General features: G+C 49.0%; 1 protein-coding gene across 1 annotated transcript in view; it reads right to left on the reverse strand.

Moving 5' to 3' along the window:
* Positions 1-7,974: 7,974 nt before the first annotated feature.
* The window catches only part of LOC129507423 (transcription factor CP2-like protein 1), a 40,443-nt gene continuing 23,678 nt past the window's right edge, over positions 7,975-24,739 (reverse strand). Inside the window, 9 exon segments of the mRNA XM_055321810.1 lie at positions 7,975-10,267; positions 11,213-11,239; positions 11,242-11,263; positions 15,224-15,366; positions 18,686-18,786; positions 19,843-19,933; positions 22,161-22,254; positions 22,346-22,394; positions 24,083-24,174. Of these exon segments, the coding sequence (XP_055177785.1) occupies positions 10,140-10,267; positions 11,213-11,239; positions 11,242-11,263; positions 15,224-15,366; positions 18,686-18,786; positions 19,843-19,933; positions 22,161-22,254; positions 22,346-22,394; positions 24,083-24,174 (747 nt within the window). The 3' untranslated portion in view covers positions 7,975-10,139.

Here is a 24,739-nt window from a genome sequence, read left to right on the forward strand (position 1 = left end):
ACCTTGTCAAATGCCGTTTGAACCAGGAACACCGTTCTGACAGGTTTTGGGGAGATTGGCTTTAGACATACCATTTAGAACAAGCTGGTGGAACAATCAGGATGTTGCCAACAATAGTAACTATGTCAATATGTTTACAGAAGTACTTTCAAATTATATATATTTTAAGATTCTATTTATTCATGAGAGACAGAGAGAGGCAGAGACACAGGCAGAGGGAGAAGCAGGCTCCGTGCAGGGAGCCCGATGTGGGACTCATCTCGGGGCCCTGGGATCACGCCCTGAGCCAAAAGCAGACGCTCAACTGCTGAGCCACCCAGGTGTCCTGCAAGTTATACTTGTTGAAGAAAGAGCTAAGATCAGTGTAACAGAAGATAGTTGTTTTGGTAAAGGTGACAATGCTTTGGTGGGGCTTCTGCGGTCCCAGCATTCTTGGTAGTCCATTCAGGCTTGAACAAGTGAATCTGATTGGTATAGACAAAATTCATAAAAATTCACCTACAAACCAGTCATCAATATATGAGTTTACAGTAAGATGCCAAGGGAAGAGGATTAGCCAGCATAGTATGTTTGACTGAAAAGTGCACATGGAAAACAAGTTATCCTAATATATATTTTGGAAATCAGAGGAAGGGAATTAGCTAAATGATCTAAATGGCAAGATTTATTAACCTCCAGGTGCAAACAGTAGAGGAATTGTAATCATTTCAGATCATACCCTCCTATTAACATTCTTTAATCAGTCTACAATATGCTTGCTTGGATAATGGCTTTCTTATTTATAATATCACATGCTAAGCTTTGTTTATTGAGTAAATAAGCTGCTCATTTGATTGGGGTGATCCCAGATTATGTTGGACAAACATTATAAATCATCTTGTAGGGCAGTTTATTTCTGAAATAAATTATCTGTTGTTTTATTTCACTGAGGGACGCCTGGGTGGCTCAGTGGTTGAGCATCTGTCCTTTGGCTCAGGGCGTGATCCCAGGGTCCGGGATGGAGTCGCACATCAGGCTCCCTGCAGGGGGCCTGCTTCTCCCTCTGCCTGTGTCTCTGCCTTTCTGTGAATAAATAAACGAAATCTTTTTTTAAAAAAGTTTCATTTCATTGAAGTGATATTTATTTTTATACACTATCATTTTTTGATGATATATATTTACTGAACTTTAGGATCAGCATAACAATAACTTCTTGAACAGTATGTTTGAGGGCAGCCCCGGTGGTGCAGTGGTTTAGTACCGCCTGCAGCCCGGGGTGTGATCCTGGAGACCTGGGGACCTGGGATCGAGTCCTGCGTGGGGCTCCCTACGTGGGGCCTGCTTCTCCCTCTGCCTGTGTCTCTATGAATAAATAAATAAAATCTTTAAAAAATAAATAAACACAGTATGTTTTGGGGAAAAACCTGGTTAATCAATCTTTTCCTTGATTGAGTTCTAGGTAAATAGAAATTTACTGTAAATGGCACACCTGGGTGATTGAGTCAGTTAAGTGTCTGCATTTGGCTCAGGTCATGATCCCAGGGTCCTGTGATTGAGCCCTATGTGGGGCTTCCCCACTCAGCAGGGAGTCTGCTTTTCCCTCTCCTCCCTATCTGTGCTCTCTCTTCTCTGTTTCTCTCTCTCTTAAATAAATAAAATCAAGGAAGAAAGAAAGAAAGAGAGAAAGAAATTAAGAAATTTACTGTAAGGACTAGTTTTGGTAAAACAGGTAATCTGATCTGAAAGTGCTTAGGAAAAAAACCCACAAAACTGCTTAGGAGATATTGAATTTGAAATTTTTTAAAAAAAGATTTTATTTGGAGGAGGGGCAAGATGGCGGAAGAGTAGGGTCCCCACATCACCTGTCCCCACCAAATTACCTAGATAACCTTCAAATCATCCTGAAAATCTACGAATTCGGCCTGAGATTTAAAGAGAGACCAGCTGGACCGCTACAGTGAGAAGAGTTCGCGCTTCTATCAAGGTAGGAAGACGGGGAAAAAGAAATAAAGAAACAAAAGGCCTCCGAGGGGAGGGGCCCCGCGAGGAGCCGGCTGAGGCCGGGGCGAGTGTCCCCAGGACAGGAGAGCCCCGTCCCGGAGGAGCAGGAGCTGCACCAACCTTCCCGGGCGGAAAGGGGCTCGCAGGGAGCTGGGGCAGGACCCAGGAGGGCGGGGATGCCCTCGGGCTCCCGGGGACACTAACAGACACCTGCGCCCCGGGAGAGTGCGCCGAGCTCCCTAAGGGCTGCAGCGCGCACGGCGGGGCCGGAGCAGCTCGGAGGGGCTCGGGCGGCGGCTCCGCGGAGGGGGCTGCGGGGCGGGAGCGCGAATCCCACAGCGCAGGCCCCGGAGCACAGGGCGCCGGGACACAGCCCAGGATCCGGCCTCCCCCGGGACAGGCAGGGGCCGGGAGGGCCCAGGACAGCAAGGACGCTCCTGCCCCGAGCTGAGCACATCAGCGGCCCCGCCCCGGAGCCTCCAGGCCCTGCAGACGGAGAGCCCCGTAGTTCCTGCGGAGGCTGAATCCAGGCTTCCAGAGTTGCCATAGCAACTGCGGCTGTTCCTCCTGGGGCCTCACGGGGTAAACAACCCAGGCTGAGCCCTGCAGCAGGCAGGGGCAGAGCAGCTCCCCCAAGTGCTAACACCTGAAAATCAGCACAGCAGGCCCCTCCCCCAGAAGACCAGCTGGACGGACCAGTTCCAAGGGAAGTCAAGGGATTAAAGTCTACAGAATCAGAAGATACTCCCCCGTAGTTTTTGTTTTTTTTTCTTTTTTCTTTTCTTTTTGATTTCTGATTGCTTCCCCCACCCCCCTTTTTTTCACCTTTCTTTCTTTTTCTTTCTCTTTTTCTTCTCTTTTTTCCCTTTTTTTTTTCTTTTTCTTTTTTCTCTTTCTCTTTTCTTTCCTTCTCTCTCCTTTTCCCAATACAACTTGATTTTGGCCACTGCACTGAGCAAAATGACTAGAAGGAAAACCTCACCTGAAAAGAAAGAATCAGAAACAGCCCTCTCTCCCACAGAGTTACAAAATCTGGATTACAATTCAATGTCAGAAAGCCAATTCAGAAGCACTATTATACAGCTACTGGTGGCTCTAGAAAAAAGCATTAAGGACTCACGAGACTTCATGACTGCAGAATTTAGATCCAATCAGGCAGAAATTAAAAATCAATTGAATGAGATGCAATCCAAACTAGAAGTCCTAACGACGAGGGTTAACGAGGTGGAAGAACGAGTGAGTGACATAGAAGACAAGTTGATGGCAAAGAGGGAAACTGAGGAAAAAAGAGACAGACAATTAAAAGACCATGAAGACAGATTAAGGGAAATAAATGACAGCCTAAGGAAGAAAAACCTACGTTTAATTGGGGTTCCCGAGGGCGGCGAAAGGGACAGAGGGCCAGAATATGTATTTGAACAAATCCTAGCTGAAAACATTCCCAATCTGGGAAGGGAAACAGGCATTCAGATCCAGGAAATAGAGAGATCCCCCCCTAATATCAATAAAAACCGTCCAACACCTCGACATCTAATAGTGAAGCTTGCAAATTCCAAAGATAAAGAGAAGATCCTTAAAGCAGCAAGAGACAAGAAGTCCCTGACTTTCATGGGGAGGAATATTAGGGTAACAGCAGACCTCTCCACAGAGACCTGGCAGGCCAGAAAGGGCTGGCAGGATATATTCAGGGTCCTAAATGAGAAGAACATGCAACCAAGAATACTTTATCCAGCAAGGCTCTCATTCAAAATGGAAGGAGAGATAAAGAGCTTCCAAGACAGGCAGGAACTGAAAGAATATGTGACCTCCAAACCAGCTCTGCAAGAAATTTTAAGGGGGACTCTTAAAATTCCCCTGTAAGAAGAAGTTCAGTGGAACAATCCACAAAAACAAGGACTAAATAAATATCATGATGACACTAAACTCATATCTGTCAATAGTAACTCTGAACGTGAACGGGCTCAATGACCCCATCAAAAGGCGCAGGGTTTCAGACTGGATAAAAAAGCAGGACCCATCTATTTGCTGTCTACAAGAGACTCATTTTAGACAGAAGGACACCTACAACCTGAAAATAAAAGGTTGGAGAACCATTTACCATTCAAATGGTTCTCAAAACAAAGCAGGGGTAGCCATCCTTATATCAGATAAACTAAAATTTACCCCGAAGACTGTAGTGAGAGACGAAGAGGGACACTATATCATACTTAAAGGATCTATCCAGCAAGAGGACTTAACAATCCTCAATATATATGCCCCGAATGTGGGAGCTGCCAAATACTTAAACGAATTATTAACCAAAGTGAAGAAATACTTAGATGATAATACACTTATACTTGGTGACTTCAATCTAGCTCTTTCTACCCTCGATAGGTCTTCTAAGCACAACATCTCCAAAGAAACGAGAGCTTTAAATGATACACTGGACCAGATGGATTTCACAGATATCTACAGAACTTTACATCCAAACTCAACTGAATACACATTCTTCTCAAGTGCACATGGAACTTTCTCCAGAATAGACCACATACTGGGTCACAAATCGGGTCTGAACCGATACCAAAAGATTGGGATCGTCCCCTGCATATTCTCAGACCATAACGCCTTGAAATTAGAACTCAATCACAAGAAGAAGTTTGGAAGGACATCAAACACGTGGAGGTTAAGGACCATCCTGCTAAAAGATAAAAGGGTCAACCAGGAAATTAAGGAAGAATTAAAAAGATTCATGGAAACTAATGAGAATGAAGATACAACCGTTCAAAATCTTTGGGATGCAGCAAAAGCAGTCCTGAGGGGGAAATACATCGCAATACAAGCATCCATTCAAAAACTGGAAAGAACTCAAATACAAAAGCTAACCTTACACATAAAGGAGCTAGAGAAGAAGCAGCAAATCGACCCGACTCCCAGCAGAAGAAGAGAGTTAATTAAAATTCGAGCAGAACTCAATGAAATTGAGACCAGAAGAACTGTGGAACAGATCAATAGAACCAGGAGTTGGTTCTTTGAAAGAATTAATAAGATAGATAAACCATTAGCCAACCTTATTAAAAAGAAGAGAGAGAAGACTCAAATTAATAAAATCATGAATGAGAAAGGAGAGATCACTACCAACACCAAGGAAATACAAACGATTTTAAAAACATATTATGAACAGCTCTACGCCAATAAATTAGGCAATCTAGAAGAAATGGACGCATTCCTGGAAAGCCACAAACTACCAAAACTGGAGCAGGAAGAAATAGAAAACCTGAACAGGCCAAAAACCAGGGAGGAAATTGAAGAAGTCATCAAAAGCCTCCCAAGACACAAGAGTCCAGGGTCAGATGGCTTCCCAGGGGAATTCTATCAAACGTTTAAAGAAGAAATCATACCTATTCTACTAAAGCTGTTTGGAAAGATAGAAAGAGATGGAGTACTTCCAAATTCATTCTATGAGGCCAGCATCACCTTAATTCCAAAACCAGACAAAGACCCCACCAAAAAGGAGAATTACAGACCAATATCCCTAATGAACATGGATGCAAAAATTCTCAACGATACTAGCCAATAGGATCCAAAAACACATTAAGAAAATTATTCACCATGACCAAGTAGGATTTATCCCTGGGACACAAGGCCGGTTCAACACTCGTAAAACAATCAGTGTGATTCATCATATCAGCAAGAGAAAAACCAAGAACCATATGATCGTCTCATTAGATGCAGAGAAAGCATTTGACAAAATACAGCATCCATTCCTGATCAAAACTCTTCAGAGTGTAGGGATAGAGGGAACTTTCCTTGACATCTTAAAAGCCATCTATGAAAAGCCCACAGCAAATATCATTCTCAATGGGGAAGCACTGGGAGCCTTTCCCCTAAGATCAGGAACAAGACAGGGATGTCCACTCTCACCACTGCTATTCAACATGGTCCTAGCCTCAGCAATCATACAACAAAAGGACATTAAAGGCATTCAAATTGGCAAAGAAGAAGTCAAACTCTCCCTCTTTGCTGAAGGCATGATATTCTACATAGGAAACCCAAAAGTCCTCCACCCCAAGATTGCTAGAACTCATACAGCAATTTGGTAGCGTGGCAGGATACAAAATCAATGCCCAGAAATCAATGGCATTTCTATACACTAACAATGAGACTGAAGAAAGAGAAATTAAGGAGTCAATCCCATTTACAATTGCACCCAAAAGCATATGATCCCTAGGAATAAACCTAACCAAAGAGGTAAAGGATCTATACCCTAAAAACTACAGAACACTTCTGAAAGAAATTGAGGAAGACACAAAGAGATGGAAAAATATTCCATGCTCATGGATTGGCAGAATTAATATTGTGAATATGTCAATGTTACCCAGGGCAATCTACACATTTAATGCAATCCCTATCAGAATACCATGGACTTTCTTCAGAGAGTTAGAACAAATTATTTTAAGATTTGTGTGGAATCAGAAAAGACCCCGAATAGCCAGGGGAATTTTAAAAAAGAAAACCATATCTGGGGGCATCACAATGCCAGATTTCAGGTTGTACTACAAAGCTGTGGTCATCAAGACAGTGTGGTACTGGCACAAAAACAGACACATAGATCAATGGAACAGAATAGAGAACCCAGAAGTGGACCCTGAACTTTATGGTCAACTAATATTCGATAAAGGAGGAAAGACTGATCCACTGGAAGAAAGACAGTCTCTTCAATAAATGGTGCTGGGAAAATTGGACATCCACATGCAGAAGAATGAAACTAGACCACTCTCTTGAACCATACACAAACATAAACTCAAAATGGATGAAAGATCTAAACGTGAGACAAGATTCCATCAAAATCCTAGAGGAGAACACAGGCAACACCCTTTTTGAACTCGGCCACAGTAACTTCTTGCAAGATACATCCACGAAAGCAAAAGAAACAAAAGCAAAAATGAACTATTGGGACTTCATCAAGATAAGAAGCTTTTGCACAGCAAAGGATACAGTCAACAGAACTCAAAGACAACCTACAGAATGGGAGAAGATATTTGCAAATAACATATCAGATAAAGGGCTAATTTCCAAAATCTATAAAGAACTTATTAAACTCAACAGCAAAGAAACAAACAATCCCATCATGAAATGGGCAAAAGACATGAAGAGAAATCTCACAGAGGAAGACATAGACATGGCCAACATGCACATGAGAAAATGCTCTGCATCACTTGTCATCAGGGAAATACAAATCAAAACCACAATGAGATACCACCTCACACCAGTGAGAATGGGGAAAATTAACAAGGCAGGAAACAACAAATGTTGGAGAGGATGCGGAGAAAAGGGAACCCTCTTACACTGTTGGTGGGAATGTGAACTGGTGCAGCCACTCTGGAAAACTGTGTGGAGGTTCCTCAAAGAGTTAAAAATAGACCTGCCCTACGACCCAGCAATTGCACTGTTAGGGATTTACCCCAAAGATTCAGATGCAATGAAACGCCGGGACACCTGCACCCCGATGTTTCTAGCAGCCATGTCCACAATAGCCAAACTGTGGAAGGAGCCTCGGTGCCCATCGAAAGATGAATGGATAAAGAAGATGTGGTTTATGTATACAATGGAATATTCCTCAGCCATTAGAAACGACAAATACCCACCATTTGCTTCAACGTGGATGGAAGTGGAGGGTATTATGCTGAGTGAAGTAAGTCAATCGGAGAAGGACAAACAGTGTATGTTCTCATTCATTTGGGGAATATGAATAATAGTGAAAGGGAATATAAGGGAAGGGAGAAGAAATGTGTGGGAAATATCAGAAAGGGAGACAGAACATAAAGACTTCTAACTCTGGGAAATGAACTAGGGGTGGTGGAGGGGGGGAGGGCGGGGGTGGGGGTGAATGGGTGACGGGCACTGAGGGGACACTTGACGGGATGAGCACTGGGTGTTATTCTGTATGTTGGTAAATTGAACACCAATAAAAATTAATTTATTAAAAAAAAACAAAAAAAAAATCACAGAGTTCTATATGACCCAGGAATTCCACTCCTAGGTATACACCCAAAAGAAATGAAAACATATGTGTATGTAAAAACTTGTACAACTATGTTCATAGCAGCATCAGTCATACTAGCCAAGAAGTAGAAACAACTCATACGTCGATCAACTGGTGAGTGGTTAAACAAAATATGGTACGTATAGCCATAGAATGAAACATTATTCGGCTATAAAAAGAATTGAAGTGTGGACACATGTTCAACATGGAAGACCCTAGAAAACATTACGCTAGTAAAAAAACAAAGCCAGCAACAAAAGGCCACTGTGATTCCATTTACGTGATAGGTCCAGAATAGGTAAATCAATATGGAGGGACGCCTGGGTGGCTTAGTGGTTGAGCATCTGCCTTTGGCTCAGGGCATGGTCCCAGGGTCCCGGGATTGAGTCCCACATCAGGCTCCACTAGAGGAGGTTGCTTCTCCCTCTGCCTGTGTCTCTGCCTCTCTCTCTGTATCTCTCATGAATAAGTAAATAAAATCTTAAAAAAAATCAGTATGGAAAGGAGGATCATGGTTGCCTAAGACCAAGCTAGTTGTGAGGAGAGAGGGAAGATGATCACTAAAAGGAGTAGGGTTTCTTTTTGGGGGTGGGGGAAGGAAAATGTTCTCAAACTGAATGTGCTGATTCTGTGAATTCACTAAAAACCACAGAGTAGTATACTCTAGATGGGTACACTGCATGCTATGTGAATTTTATCTCAGTAAAGCTATTACCTGCTCCCCCACCCTCCCCCAAGACAGAAAAGGAATCAGGAGGCTGCTTTACTCTAGAGAAACACCACACCTGTCGTCCCAACATCATCATTACAAAAGCACCCTTTTTGCCCTCTGAAGTGATTTATATGATAAATATCTATCACTGCCCTATCACTACGTGGTATCGGGCAGGTGGCTCTGCCCCTCTCGGCTTTCAGTGTCATCTGTAAAACAAGGTCTACCCAGTTCTGATCATCTTTGACCCTAACACTATATTCCCCAAAAGCTCCACTTTAGAAGTTGTAAAATCCTGCTCAGCTGATCATACAGCCTCCCTGTGCTTTCGAAGATAAACCTAAGTTAGCTAAGAGTATGTAGATCACTGGGTCCCAGGAAACAGACACAAGACAAAGACAAATTCCTGAGCTTACCCGTACTCAAGTTTCCCCATAGTCAAGCCACTAAGAGAGACGATCCAACCATCCCAGTGCAAGCAAAATGCCCTAACACTCCCTCTATCAAATGAAAAAAGATAAACATTTAAATGGGGACCCTCACAGTAGAGACAAAGTTTGGCAGTGTTAATCAAGGTCTTCTCTAAATGAGACTTAGTTGGTTAAGTCCACGCACAAGAGCCCGCTACCATGACTATCAAGGTCATGTGACTGCACAGTGGGATGCTCATTTCCTAGTCCTCCTTACCCATGATTGCTGAGGAAATAAAATCATATGAAAGGAGCTCAAGAAAAAAAAAACATTTTGTTCTCATCCCTTTTACACTTGTGAGAATGTACCAGAAAATAGTTACTCCATCCTCTCCCTCTCCCTCCCAAGGGCGTAGACCTAGGTATGTGTGGCAGGTCCTACACATGCGTTGTGGTGTCTACATGACCAACGCAGAGACAGGTGAGCCCATCTCTGGGCATTATGGCAACAGGTCCTTAGAAACAAGAGTCAAGGTGGAAGAAGCAGAAGGCACAGAATAAACCCCATTCCCATCGATCCATCCAAGAACCAGAAAGACAGACACTCATGAGGGCCGCTGAGAAGGGAAACCAACGTGAAGGTAGAATGGTGGCAAGTTACCCAGTCAACAGTCCTGGTCACCAGAGAAGATGACGGCTGACGGGAGGCAGGGCTTTCCCTGGAGGCAGGGGAGTAGTCAGAAGGATACAGTGGCACCAAGATACCCAGTGAACCAGCCTCCAACAAGGGACTGAGGGGTTTCAGAGAAGATGCCCTGCCATTTGCCTCTTTAGGATAGCAGGCAAAGAACAAGGAACCGCTCAAAAGCTGGAGGTCAAGAGGAAGGAGAGAGGAGCCATTGGCTTTCTGCGTGCCAGAGACCGCATCCACAGGTTCCCGCTGGTTACTGGTCCATGGCTGCCACAGACTGGGCCAAGTCCCTCCCAGTCACAGCTTGCCAGGTGAGGCCGAAGCTTACGGTGGTGCAGGTTCTACATCCAAAGGAATCCACGGTGCTGGGAGTGGGAGGCTCTGGCTTACACACTCTACTTCTGCTCGGAGGCCACACTTCAGGATGATGTGGTAGCCATCGTTGCTCTCGGCTGCCAAGGGAGACAAGGGCATTTTACAGGAAGAAAGGCCCGACGCCATAACCTTGGGGTGTTAGGGAGCGCATGGCCTTTGAGTACCAGCGGAAGTCCTGCCACCAATACTGGCTCCGAATACAACTGCAGAGAGCGCTAACAAACACAGGTATTTTAGCACATGCCTTCACATGCCTTCTGCCTTATTGAGTTTCTTTTTGGCAATGGGTCTTTCTACCGTAGCCCCAGGCCCAAGAACTAAAGGCTCTATAATATCCAAGAAGGCTTTGGAACCACACTGTGGTTCTCAGGGTATTACGGTCCCCAGCTCTCTGAAGGCAGTTACTGGCTAGATCCAGAACAAGGAGGACAGGAATGGCCCTGCCACCGTTCAGGGTCTCTGACCCAGTCATACAGGGCTTTCATTCTGATATACCCCATACATTCACCTGCCCTGGCCCTAAGGAAGGCTACAGCTAGTCTTTCCTTTCTCCTGGCACATGAGTTCCTTCTGAGACCTGTCCTCAGGTGGAAGCTTCATGTCCCGCCCCTCGCCCCATATCCCTGACACCCCACTAGGCCTGCAGGCTCAGCTGTTCTATTCCACACTTGCTCCTCCTGGAGACCTTCATTGTAGAAAAACCCAAGCGCATCTTACTTCTACTCAAGCACCGAGTTACGTCTACTCAAGCACCAGGAAAATCACATTGCCTGGCCAGGGTTTGCCTTTCAGAACTGACGTTGGAGCAGATCTCAATAGTCCTCACATTTCCAGGACCACGTTTCACCTTTTCCCCAGAGGATGTCCTCAGATAACGTTCTCTCAAGGGACCCACCGTGCAGGCAGGGAGGCCGGCCCCACTCACCAGTTTGGGTGTCTCCTCACTCTACTACTCAGGGATGGGGCAGGAGGCACAGCCAACATACTTTAATTAAACAAGAAAAAAAGGAGGGGGGCTTTACCTTTTAAGGTACTGAGGATAAAACAGACTCATCTTGGAAATTCTGCACCATCTGAAAGGCAAAAGAGAGACCACGTCCCTTCGACAATGAGTTCATAATATGGAAAGCCTTGACCACACGGATCCCAGCCACTGTGTTTGTACAGATGCAGGAAGAGGGTCACACTTAACACTCACCAAGGAAACACAAAACAAGATAAATATATGAACTGATTATAGTTGTAAGTAACAAAAACTGAACATAAACGACAGAAAGGAGCCAGGAAGGGAAGCAAAATGTTAGTATTTACCACGGGACTCCACGTTTGCTTTCGTTTTCATTTTTCCTACTTTACTGGGTCCTCCTATCCCTATAATGGACACATTACAGGAGCATGTATGTGTACGACGGCAACAAGTTAAAAACTAAAGTGCTTTGAAAAAGGAAAAAAAAACATCTTGGGAGTTAGCGGCCTCTGCATATCAGAGTCCTACGAGGACCAATATAAACACAGCGCCACTCCCTCCATCGGCCAAGTGGCAGGAATGGAAGGATTCCCCAGCCGCCTCTCTGCAGGTTCCATTTTGATGAACTACCGGGTGACTTCAGACAAGTCGACCTTTTCCCTTCTGGGCTCCATGCCCCATCTATAAAATGGGGCTGCTTCCGTGACAAAAGAACAGAACCAGGATACAGAATGTTAGGAATTGGCACCAGAACATCAGGAATCGGCACCCACGGCTAGTGGAGTGTTAATCTATACAACCACTTTACAAAGCTGTCCACGGGACCTACTACATTACTCCTCCAGCCCAGTGTTCTAGATAAACCCCTGCATGTGCCTAACTCAAAGCACACCTAAGAATGTTTCCAGCAACACTGTTAGGAACGGTAACTGCAGAGGCGCCTGGCTGGCTCAGTGTGAAGAGCATGCGACTCTTGATCTTGGGGCTGAGTCTGAGCCCATCAGGTACAGAGATTACTTACATAAAAACTTGAAAAAAATAGTAACTGGAAACAGCCCCATGTCAATCAGTAATAATAGGAGCATGAATAAACTGTGACCTAATTCAGCATGCCAGTGGCCTCCGGCAGCATTTCAACATGTGTGACTCTCAAAAATATAAAGGGAAATGGAAGTCACAGAAAAACATGCTATTATTCCACCTCCATGAAATTTTAAATTAGGCAAAATTAAATGATATATTGAGGAGGAAAAGGGTACAATGAATACAACATTCAGAGCAGCAGGTGGAGGTGGTGTGGAAAAGGAAATTAGGGCACAAAGAGGCTGCTGACATAATACTTCATTAACCTGAGCGAAAGTATTGGGCACTTACCTCTTCCTTAAACTGTAAAAATAAGTTTTATAATTCTCCTTGCACACACATGCCATATTTCACAATATAAATGGAAAGAGTATTTCAAAAATACTTAAAGACATACCCACAACACACACGCTAGCTACCACAAAGCAAAACTCCTTTGCAAATTAAAAAAATGCAATCCACATTTATTGCCGCCTCTGGATTACTGCCCCAAATCCTGCAAATCTATGTACCTGAGGACCCCTGCCCCTCCCTGCCGGGCCTAATGATGCGTGAAGTACATTTATTCTATACTGCTGGCCTGCTCCCTCCTGGACTCTTGGCAGCCCAGCCACTTGGGCATGCAAAGCCCTACATGGAGCCCACACGGGCTTAATCAGTAACTCTCTTGTTTAATTAAGTGCCCTTGCACCTCAGGGGCCGGCTTTGCGGCTGGCCAGGCTGCCTCCACCGCTCCGGGCAATTAAGAACCAAAGGTTTCCAATTGATTCAGGGTTAAGAGGCAAGGAGACTTCGGAGAATAAGAATCGCCTACTTAGCTGAGGTAGCATTTCGGTTCTGTTCTCTGCTTCACTTGCTTAACTGCCCACTCTGGAGGGCCCAGGGCAAGCCGGGGAAGGGACTTCCCGCAGGGACCCGTGACGTTGCAAGGGTTCCGCACATTCTTGGCTTTCGTCTTCACAAAAGAAATTCGTGCCCAAGTGCAAAGTGACAACTTTCCTGTGCCATGCAGCAGCCCATTGTGCCGGTGTCTTAACCTCCCTGGCTATTCCCAAGGGAGTGCTTAGGTCAAGAACTCTGGGCTTCGTTTTGTCTGTGAGGTGGGGGCTGGAAAAACAGCTGTCTGAGATCTCAATGCAAGGATACAGAAGAAATTCTGAACTGGTGACAAAAACTAACAAGTGGCAGATAAATGTACAGCTGGAACTCTGATGTGTGTTTTGAGAATCCACACCTACACAGTGCTCAGGCACACGACGGATGCCAGCAAGCGTCCTCTGACAAAATCACATCAAAGCTAATATAAACTCCTCCAGGAAAAGAGTAAGGAAGAGAAGTGCCTTTCACATTTGCCTTCAGCTGTTTTATACTTCTTGACTTACACTAACTGAATTACTGGGTTGTTGTTTTTTTTAAGATTTTTTTATTTTTTATTTTTAGGTAATCTCTGCACCCAACATGGGGCTCGAACTCACAACCCCAAGATCAAGAGTCTCATGCTCCACCGACTGAACCAGCCAGGCACCTGGTGAATTACTTTTTAATTCAAGAAGAAGGAAACCACCACCGCTTTGCCAACTTTTAGGACCAAACTCCCATGAAATGGGGGACTTCCATTTAAGGGGCTCAGGCAATTGTAATGACAAGTGGCAATAGGATTATCACCAATAATGACAATATATGAAAACACAGAGACTGTTAGAAGCCTTACGTTTTATACACTGTCAAACTTAAAGATCTCTACAACACTTGCTCTCAAAAGTCAAAAGCACCAGCACTGTCAGTTACCAGCATCACACCGTTCCCTGGTGTCTCTCGGTGCCTGAGGCTGTTTTCTCTTTTCTCATTTTATCCTAACTACAACCTGTTCAGTGGGTTAATTATCCATTTTATAGATGCAGAAACAGGTTCAAAAGTGTTAAGTAAATCTGCCCAGGGTCACTCTACCCCTAGGAGTAAGGTCTGGGTGGGGACACATGTCTGATTCCAGAGCCCACATCTTCTCTACTTCCCTAGACGCCATTCATGTCCCACTTCATCTACGGTCCTCTACACAGATGCTCTCAGAGTTCCCACAATGGGCTTGCTGGGGTCTGCTGGGGGCTAAGGGGGCCACCCCTGTCCCATCAGCCCAGCTGTTTTCCTGAGGCCTCATTTCAGGGGAGGTGGACTAACCTGGCAGCTAGAAGCATGGGCTCTGGGCTCCCCCAGCGCTCCCCCCTACCTCCACCCCTTACGAGGTGTGCAACCTGGGGCAATTACTCAGCCTCTCTGCATCTCAGTTTCCTATCTGTGAAATGAGATTTCACCCAGTTCAGAGTGAGGCTGTCAGGATTACAAGAGTCACTACATGTGCATTTAGGACAGGAAGCAGTGGATAAATGCTGCCACTCCTGGCTATTATCAGCAAGAGGAGGATTCCAGGATAAAAGAAGCTTAAGAGACTCTGCTCTACAATGAGCAGGAATGCCTAAATGCAGCTGCAAACCCTCCCTAGCCAGGAGTGGGATCGGATCACTCTGCCCTCGGCCATCGGCTGCTGGTGTCCCGCACAGGTCTGTGCAGGCAAGGGCAGACCCAGGAAGGCTGTGGTACCTTCAGTGGTCAGCAGAGGAGGGCTCTGTCCTCCCATGTGACCTGTGTCCTCTCCATCATCCAGTCCATGGTCCATTCCACTGCCCCTGGGACCTGCAACCTTACACCCTGAGGGCAGGGGTGCAGTTTGCGCCATGGTTCCTACATGGCGCCTGGCCGGGGATGGGGTATGGAGTGGATACTAGACAGCCTCTCAGAGCCTCAGAACTCTCTCCACCTGCACTCAAGGGCAGCCAAGAGCATGTGGCACACAGCTGAAACCCGTTGGCCATCTTGGGGCATAAGTCCTCCTCCCCAAGCCCCAGAGGGGGCATTTCTGGCACCTGTTGCTGTGCCTCCCTACAGCCCGGAGCCCGGGGCCAGGAGCAGGGGTGGGGACAGCGCTCACCTCGTTGCTCACCACCACGTGGATGCCTGTGGGGCCCTGCCGGTAGACTCGGTGGATGTGCTGCGGGGAGATGCTGTACAGGTTGGCGATCTTCTCAACCAGCTCCAAGGTGGTCAGCTCTTCCAAGAAGATGGCATGGTACACTGGAGGGCAAGGGACAGGGCCTTCTGTAGAACACACTCCTGCTCCTAAGGAGCCTGCCTACCCCTCATACCCAACTCCCAAATCAGTCACTCCGCTGTAAGGATGCTCATGCCCAGACTCATTCGATGGGATCTGGCTGCAACAGGCACAAAGCCTCTGCAGAGCCCAACCACAGGGGCAAAGCAGCCAGGCTATGGTTCTTCATTCCTGTACCAGTCTCTCTTGGGGGAATCTTACATAAAATCGGGAATTCTTGCATCCACCCCACACCCAATGACACCCGTGGAGGAGTGGAGGCTGGAGGAAGAACTGCTGGCAGAGCTCTGTATTTCTAATTAGCTTCTAGTGATTCTGATGTGTGGCCAGACGCACACCCTTGCAGGGGAGAGGAGAGACTCTGCATCCTTTCCGTGGCTTAGCGGGGACGCTGGATGGCTCCTGGGGGCAAAGCACAGGATTTAAGGATAACTGCTACTTCTTTTTAAATTTATTTAAAATAAATTAACACATAGTATATTATTAGTGTCAGAAGTAGAGTTCAATGATTCATCAGTTGTAGTAACACCCAGTGCTCATCACATCACATGTCCTCCTTAATGCCCATCACCCAGTTACCCCATCCCCCCAACCCCTCCCTTCCAGCAACTCTCCGTTTAACTGTTTCCTAGAGTTCAGAATCTCTTATGGTTTGTCTCCTTCTCTGATTTTGTCTTATTTTATTTTTCTCTCTTCCCCTACATTCATCAGCTGTTTCTTAAATTCCACATGAGTTAGTCATATAATTCTTTCTGATTGACTTATTTCACCCAGCATAACAACCCTCTGCTCCATCCACATCATTGCAAATGGCAAGATTTCATTCTTTTTGATGGCTGAGTAATATTCCAGAGTGTGTGCATGTGTGTTTACAAAACACATCATCTTTATCCATTCATCTGTTGATGAGCATCTGGACTCTTTCCATAGTTTGGCTATTATGGACATCGCTGCTATAAACACTGGGGTGCAGGTGCCCCTTTGAATCACTATGTTTGTATCCTTCAGATAAATACCTACTGGTACAATTGCTGGGTCATAGGGTAGCTCTATTTTTAACTTTCTGAGGAAACCCCATACTGTTTTCCAGAGTAGCTGCCCCAGCTTGCATTCCCACCAACAGTGTAGGGAGGGGGGTTCCCTTCTCTGCAAGGGGTAACTGCTACTTGACGGCACATGTGTCTCATCCTTGCCCTTCTCTGCAGCACAAATACTCCTCTGCTCCAGTACTGTGACCACAAAGGGCAGAGGGGCGCTGGGAGCATCGCCTGCCTGGTGGAAGATAACAGTGACCCCAAGGATGGAAATGCTTCCTTACGGGAAACCCAAACTAGCTGGGTAGGAGTCAGCTCTGTGGGCACCCCAGGGAGGAGGATTACTTGACCCTTGGGGGGCCCCAAATCCCTCAAAGGCAAAGCACCTGGATTAAACTAGAGATTCCCAAACTCCTACCTCAACTGAGGAACCTTCGGTTGCAGTGGCTGATGAGAGGCCCTGTACTTCAGAAGCACACATGTATGCACATGCGCACTTCCCAACACAGACTCCCTCCCAAAGGGGTTGGCAGAGGCCATGGCCTTCCAGCCACGTGGCCGACCCGCCATCCCACGACTTCAGGCAGGCTGGCCTGCTGTCAGATACTGGGCAGAGGATGTGGCCACTGCACCCTGCCCCTCCCGTAGGAACCCCCGGTTAGAACACCAGGGCTCTTTTCCAAGATCCCTTTCTATGACAGATTCAAATGAACTTTTGTGTCTTTTCAATGCTTCAGAGCCACTTCCACTTCTGAGTTCACTCCTCCAACAAATCAGGCCAGCCCAAAAGACCTACACAACTTGCAGGCAGTTCATTTCGTTGTACCCTTCTGTCACCAGCCCTTTGCGCCCCCAGCTCAGTGTGGGTGCTGCCAGGAATGCGTGGAGCAGCTGAAGGCTCAGACACTCCTCTGAACCCCTCCCTGGCCACCTCTCCTCCAGGATCATGTGGGTGGCAGTTTGGGGGAACGCGAGGCTCCAGAGGAGGCAGTCCCAGGCTCCAGTCCCAACTCAGCCACACTAGAACCAAGACCAAGACCTGTCCTGGGACCTCGGGGTGTGTGCAGGGGCAGCACCAGCGTTGCAGCGTGAATCACAAGCTGTGCATGGACAGCTCCTGCTCTGAGCAGGTGCCGTGCACGAGGCTGTCCTTTCTGCATGATCAGGAAACCCTGGGGTTCAGGATGTGTCCTTCACAGGTTAACAGCTGAGAAGCAGGGGGAGGACCTAGACATTCTCCAGGAATGTACAGGGGCCAGACACGAGGGCTCAGAAGCCAGCAACTAGGGTCTAAAAGTTTGGGTCTCGGCTCTGCCACGTACAACACTGTCCCCTGGGGGCAGTTATCCAGCCTGCGCCTCAGTGTACCCTACAGTGAAACAACACTGCCAACGGTCCCTGCCAGGAGAAGCGAGTGGGTGAGCACGCAGGAAGCCCTGGGGATGGCGACCTGGCGAGCCTCTATCTCCTCTGGCGGGAGCTGCAGAAGCACACGGGCCTCTCCCTCACTCTCTGCAGACACGGAGCACGGGCTCTGCGGCCTGAGGTGGGCAGTGGTCAGACCCTCAGCACTCACAGTCAAAAGCAAGGCACTTCGCTTTACATGCCTTATCTCGCCAAAACCTCATCCCCCTGGGCAGAGCATTGTTCTCTGTATTTTGTACGTGCAGAAGCTGATGTACAGGCCCCAGAGCCCTGCCTGAGGCCACATGGCCAACAGGTGGCACAGCCTGCACTGGTGTTCAGGCTCAGTTGACCTCAAGGCTTGTGTCCTCTCAGTAAACTGCCTCCAAACTACCAACCCAAAAGAGTCACGTGCCCTGAGGTGCCCTGGGTCCTGCATCTCTACTCCTTAGCCCCCGTGCAGCCGCCACACCAAACGGGAAAGCCTTCTCCAGCTCAAGGAAAACCCCAGGAACTATGGCCATGGGGCAGCACTTGTCACCAGCCTGGGAGTCGGAAGGCCAGACTCTTGGTTCTCCCGTGAGTGGCTAAGCAGCTGTGGGGAACACATCCTCTCTCTGGGCCTGCTCCCCAGGGAGGAAACAAGGAAGCTGGAGCATGTGTTCTGGCAGAGAGTTTCCACCTTAAACATTTCAATCCCAGGAGAATGTTGACCAAAACTCATCCTGCACGAATGGAGGTGGATCAGTGGAAACGTCCTCAGCAAGAGAACTCGTGTTGGTGCTAGGTCTTCCTGTTACCTGGCCACCCAATAACCAGCCCTGGGCTGCTCCACACAACTCACCACACAGACTGCTGTCCCCACTATCCCGCTTCTGCTGCAGGGGTGCTCTGTTCTGCTCCTGCTCCTGACAGACGTAAATGGTCCTCTTTGGCCTCACATTCCTGGCAGGAGGAGAGGAAATAAATTGGTATTGTGTGTGTGTGGTGGCGGGGGGGGGGGGCGCAAGGGAATGGGACAAAGCTCTGTTGTTCCAGAATGTTCCAAAACACAGGGTGGAACTAGCACAGTGAAGGAATCAGAAGAAAAGAGGCCACAGGGATGCACAAGGCCTTTCACTGGGCTTCTATGGCTTCATGCAGTCTTGCCCAGAGACAGAGGGATGACAACCCCTCCGGGTCCTGCAAGCTGCCATGACAGCGCTCTGCTCAGAACTCACATCTCAAGACATAGGCGTTTTTCAGGGTGGTAACAAGAGCAAACAGTTTCTCTAGCTTACTCTGCCCGGGAACTGTTTCCAGAACTTCACATGCCTACATTATCTCATCCTCACACCACCTAGGGAGACTGGAACCATGGCCCTCATTTTATAGAGAAGGGAACCGAGACTCATCACAGAGGTTAGGCGCTTTTGTCTAGTGTAAAAATCCTAAGAGGCAGACCCAAGAGTCACACCCAGGCTCTCTCTTTCACTCTAGAACTGTGCTGTCCATCTGTGAAGGGTAAATGAGATTTGCAGCTCACTTGGCCAGTCAAATCAACCTGAGATCAAGCGCTCCACAGCCACACGTGGCCGGGGCTGCTGGACTGCACAGCATGGCCCCAAACACATCCACCACAGCAGGAAGCCCCCTCAGACCTGGCCCTGCTCTCCTGTCTGCCTGGAGAACCGAGAACTGCCACACAGTCCCACACCTTCCTCTGGGAGGAGAGAGCTGGAAACCCAGGACCATGCAAGCAGCTGAGGAGAGGCTGAGGGGCTGGGATCCAGGGCCAAGGATCCTGCCAAACCAAGAAGGGGGAGGGGCTCCCGGCAGGGTGAACTGTGGCGGGCTCAGCCCCGCCCACCCGCATGGCCCTGATCCCATCTCACAGGGCCTCCTCTTGCACCTGCTCCCAGAGGAGCCCTGACCCCACCAGCCGGCCCATACGGCAGCATTGAAGAGGCTGCGACGGGGCTTCCTGCCATACCCGGCCTCCAGCTGGAAACTGACACCCACCGGCCTTTGATGGCATTGAAGAGCCGGATCCCATCTGCAGGGCCACAGATCTGGACCAAATCGTCTCGAGACATCTTCAGCAAGTCAGCACCTAGGCAAGTAAATGGGGCCACCCATCAGTGGGACACACGGTTCCGTCCTCAGGCACCTGCAGATGTTGCACTGTGTGGGCAGGGGACAGGGAAGCGTCCACCTCATCCTCAGAGGGCACCGGACGGTCCACGGAGAGAACAAAAAGCTAAACATCAGAAAATCACAGCCCAAGAGATGAACAGTATCCTCAAAGCTCAGGAGAACAGACAGGCATTTACAAAAGCCAACAGGCCCTCCCCACCGCCGCCTGCCTGTCCCTCCCCCTGCTGTTTACTGGCACTAACAAGTGCATGTAACCTAGCCCAGGACGCCGGTTACACATGCACCTGCTACATGCAGAAGAGCACGACCCACAGGCTGCAGCCACGGTGAAGGCACCCATACTCCCCACACACAGAACAAGGGGCAGAGCATTCCCCCGCCACACACAGGCCCCTCGTGCCAGCCACTCCCCCTCCTCTGGGGAACCACTGTCCTGACTCCTCACATGTCTCCATTTTGCTTGCTTCTTTGACATTTACATAAGTGGAATGGAATAGGATACGCTTTCCTATGTTTGGCTCCCTCCCTCCAAAATGTTTCAGGGCTCACTCATGCTGGCTGTGGTCAGAGATCATTCATGCCCGTTATTAGACATTATTCGTTGCATGAATATACCACAGTCACATGTCTACTCTGCCAATGGGCACTAGAGTTGCTCCCAGCTGGGAGTGATTATGAACAAAGGTCTATGAACATCCTTGTCCATGGATGCAGTCCCTTCCACAAAGCCTAAGGAATCCCCTAGAACCTTGTGCCCATATGGACTCTCCAAGGGATAAGTATGAGATGAGCTTTCTGCCGAAGCCAGCCAGCAGCCACATGGTCAGAAGTGAAAATATCCAACCCCTTTTTCCTGCCCTACTTAAGACACAGTTTCAGTGGGATGCCTGGGTGGCTCAGTCAGTTAAGCAGCTGCCTTCAGCTCAGGTCACAATCCCAGGGTCCTGATATTGAACCCCATGTCAGGCTCCCTGCTCCACAGGGAGTCTGCTTCTCCCTCTGCCTCTCCTCCTTACTCTCTAAATTTAAATTTTAAAAAGATACACTTTCAGGCATAATTTTGTAAGCACAGGGGCTCCCCCTAAGTAACAAGTAAAAGCCAAAATCCCTCCACTGTTCTCTCAGGCCCCCAGGACCTCTGTGACCTCACCTCCTTTTCCAGTCCACCTGGCCTCGCTCACCTGGGTGCTCTGCTCTGTGGCCACACCAGGCAGGCCCCACCTTGTGGCCTTTGCACATAACCCTGCTCGGACATCTCACAGTTCCCCCATCCCTACTTGGCTCACTTCCTCCCCTCAGCCCAGCCTCTGCTTAAGGCCACCTTCTCAGGAAGGCCCACCCTGAGCACCCCCACTAAAATGGCAGCCTCCCTCCCTGCTCCTCCCTGACCCAAGCCAGGCCCCTCCTCTGAGCCTGCCCACCACCCCAGGGTCACACTGCATGGAATTGTGTGGTTCGCACATCTGTGTGGACTCAAAGCTGCAAACTGCTGGAGGACAGGGTCCCTGTCCGACCCTCCTCCTACTGGCCACCCCCAACACAAGTTCTTACAAAAGCTGAGCTGAAAGAAGACCATGTGCGGTATTCTTCCCACTGTCACAGATGCCCTTGCCAGCCACTGCCCTAGTTCTGGTCAAAACATCACTCCCTGTCATCCTGGATTAACTTGACTTGGTCGCAAAGTTCATTGCTCAGTATACCCTTCCACCCCACAGCCCTGGTTCCAGGACTCTGTGTGACAGCCCCACCAGGAAGGGCTTGAAGAACCTTTCAGAGAAGGAAGAACCAGCTTCTCCTTCTCCCCTGTGGCTTCACCACCTTCTCAAAGGTCGTGGCTCCAGAGACAATGTGACCAATGGGCAGCACTGTGGTAGAAGTGCCGGGAAGGCGGAGTATGCCCCGGCCCCCTGGCTAAAGGGCCTCTTCCCGGGCAGTTGAGGGCACCCCCCACAGGACCCAGATGGTCTCCTGAAAGCCATTCTCGACTGGAAACTCCCAGCAGTAGCAATTCGTATCTTAGCACTTGGCACAGGGTCAGCAGAGGTGAGTGACCCACGCTACACCGGGTCTCCAGGGCAAAACCACGGCCCTGCAGACACTGCGGCAAATCCTGAAAAGCGAGTGGCTTTGTTACGTGTTTTTAAGATCCCTGTGGGTTTGAAAAACAACACAAAGATGCTCACCTGATAAACTGGCGAACAGCCGACAGAACTGTGAGAACCTGTTTCGGTGGAGCCACTGCTGGGCATCCTGGATGGAGGCTGATGGGAGCAGGTGCTGCAGGCAGAGAGAGAGGAAGGGTCCTGAAACGACCGCGCCGGGTCTGCCCAGGGATGTGCAGCCAGAGAGCCCGGCTGCAGACACTTACATCGTTGCTCAGGGGCAGGGTCTCCACCGGGTGTGTCGGAGAGCTGTTCCTGCAAAGGAAAAGAACAGGTCATCAGACGCGGGGACACCTTCAGGGATGTAGGGACGGGCCCCTCACCCAACCCGGTGCTCCCCCCGCCCCTCAGGCATGGCACTTGGAAACACAGCAGAGCCTCAAGAATTTCTCAGGTCGAGAAATGTAGGCAGGAACTGTCTGCACAATCCCTCCAAATCCCTGACCAACCCTTCAGGACAGACATGACTCAGTGGCAACACAGCATGGCCAATGATCACCACTCCACTCTGAGCTCAGCATTTGTTTGCATCTGATTCCTTCCCAGGCAGAGCTTCCCCACAGCTTGGCCCTAGGGGAGGGCAGGCCGCCCCAGGAGCTCCACACGGCCACATGGGGCCCAGACAGCAGCAGCCAACACCCATCTGCGGAGATGGGAGAAGGCTGTGGGCTCCTCGAGGAGGGAACAAGCAGCCTCGGTGTGGCATCCATCCACGAGAACATTCTAACAGTTGGAGGCCCACTGACCTCCCTCCAGGGCTCACTCCTGGGGAAGGCACAGACCTGAACACCTGGATTCTCCAATTAAAAGAAAAAATACATTTTTAAATGACCCTCCCCAACAGACAGTGGGGCAGGTACGACGTGAATGGACGTAGGTGTCTCTCTCTGCGTTTAACACGATAACGAGGTAAGTTTTACTCTGTGAGTACCTTACCACAGTGACAATAAAGGCAAGGCCCTCACCGGGCTGACCCTCACACCGTCATCGGTAACAAGATGCACCTTGCCCAGTGCCTGTAAGGCGCTGGGCACCTTGCACACCCACCCCTACCCCCGGCCCTGCGTGGAATCCTCACTCCTTTGGTAGTGGAGAAAGTGGGGCTGAGGGAGGTTAAGGAACTCACCCCAGAAAGGTGGGACTTAACACTTGGTCCGCCCGAATCTGTGACACCTTGGCTATGCCACCCCAATTCTCAAGGAGGCCCCTCCTCACCTTGTGAAACCAAGTTCATGGACACTCACTCTCCCATCAGTGGCTTCTCTGTATGCCAAGCACGGGCTGTGAGGAGCCCACAGGTTCCACGCCTACCTGCTGGGTCTGCCTGGTGTCTCCCTGCTGCCTGCCACAACAGGATCAGGACATGCATGGCCACCACAGTGGTGCCGTGAGCCCTTCCTGTGCCGCAAAGCCTAGGACAGGTTGGACCGATGCCTGCCAGTCCCCACGCTACTGTCACCTTTGAGTCAGTGTGGCCCATCATGCATCTGCAGAGCTGGGTGACCAAGTGTGAGGCTGCTCCTTGTTACAAGCCCTGAACCCTAGGGCAGGGAGCATCCTGAGCTGTCCTATGCTACCCAGAGAATGTGCATAGGGACCACAGAAAGAGCCAGGATGGCCCCTCACAGTCACTGGAGCCCCCTAAACAGCTGCCTCCTTAGGCCCCATCTGCCTAGGAGGCCATTCTGCCCTGAAGGGCAACCCACAGGCCAACCTGCTTCTGCAGGTAGCTGGGGTGGGAAGGTGGGTTCTGCGCTGCTGCCCCAGCAGATGATGTTTACAGAAGCACATCTGAGCACAGAAAGCTGTGCAAATATTACAAGTGCCACCCCGAAGCCCAAACCGATGCCAGTGCACCAAAGAGAGGAAGACACAAAGACCAAGAAAGGAGACTACACCCATCATCACTCCAGGGGCTCTCAAGGGAAAGAGGACAGACATACCCTTCACCAAGGCCGAAGCTATTTGGAGAGCCGTTGTAGCTTGGAGATGGGGCGCTGTTCACCTGGTAGGCCATGTCAGGCCACGGGGAGCACTGTGGAAAGAGCACAGGATGGTAGTGACTCGAGGGCCATGGTGGTCAGGAGCAACTCAGGCCACAGAGCTGCAGACCCAGCTCCTATCCCTCCCATGCCAGCATCCATCAAGGCCAGCACGGGAAGCCCCTGACCCCTCAACACTTAGCCCACATCCTCCCAGGGCCCACGTGAGCCAGCGAAGCATGGGTACTAGGGCCATGCCCAAGAAACTGAGTGCGGCAGAGAAGACCTAAAATTCAGTCATTCCCAGAGCAAGCAAAGGCAGGCATGTGTCTCTGTGGGCTTCCTAGGTGTTGAGCCAATGAGGGAAAGAAACATCGTCGGTCATCTGGGTCCCTAAGAAAAGAGAACTAACAAAACAGACCAACTGCCCAGAGGCAGGTTTTACCAGGTGTAGACAAGTGCGTGTACAAGCATGAAGGAGGGAGCACTGGACACAAATAACTTCCAAACAAAAATCATCCGTGAGGTTCAGTAGTGGGGTGCCCGTGTGGCTCAGTGACTTAAGCGTCCAACTTGTGGTTTTGGCTCAGGTCGTGATCTCAGGATCATGAGATTGAG

Source organism: Nyctereutes procyonoides, unplaced genomic scaffold (assembly GCF_905146905.1).
Source record: "Nyctereutes procyonoides isolate TBG_1078 unplaced genomic scaffold, NYPRO_anot_genome, whole genome shotgun sequence".
In the NCBI taxonomy this organism is placed as follows: Eukaryota; Metazoa; Chordata; class Mammalia; order Carnivora; family Canidae; genus Nyctereutes; species Nyctereutes procyonoides.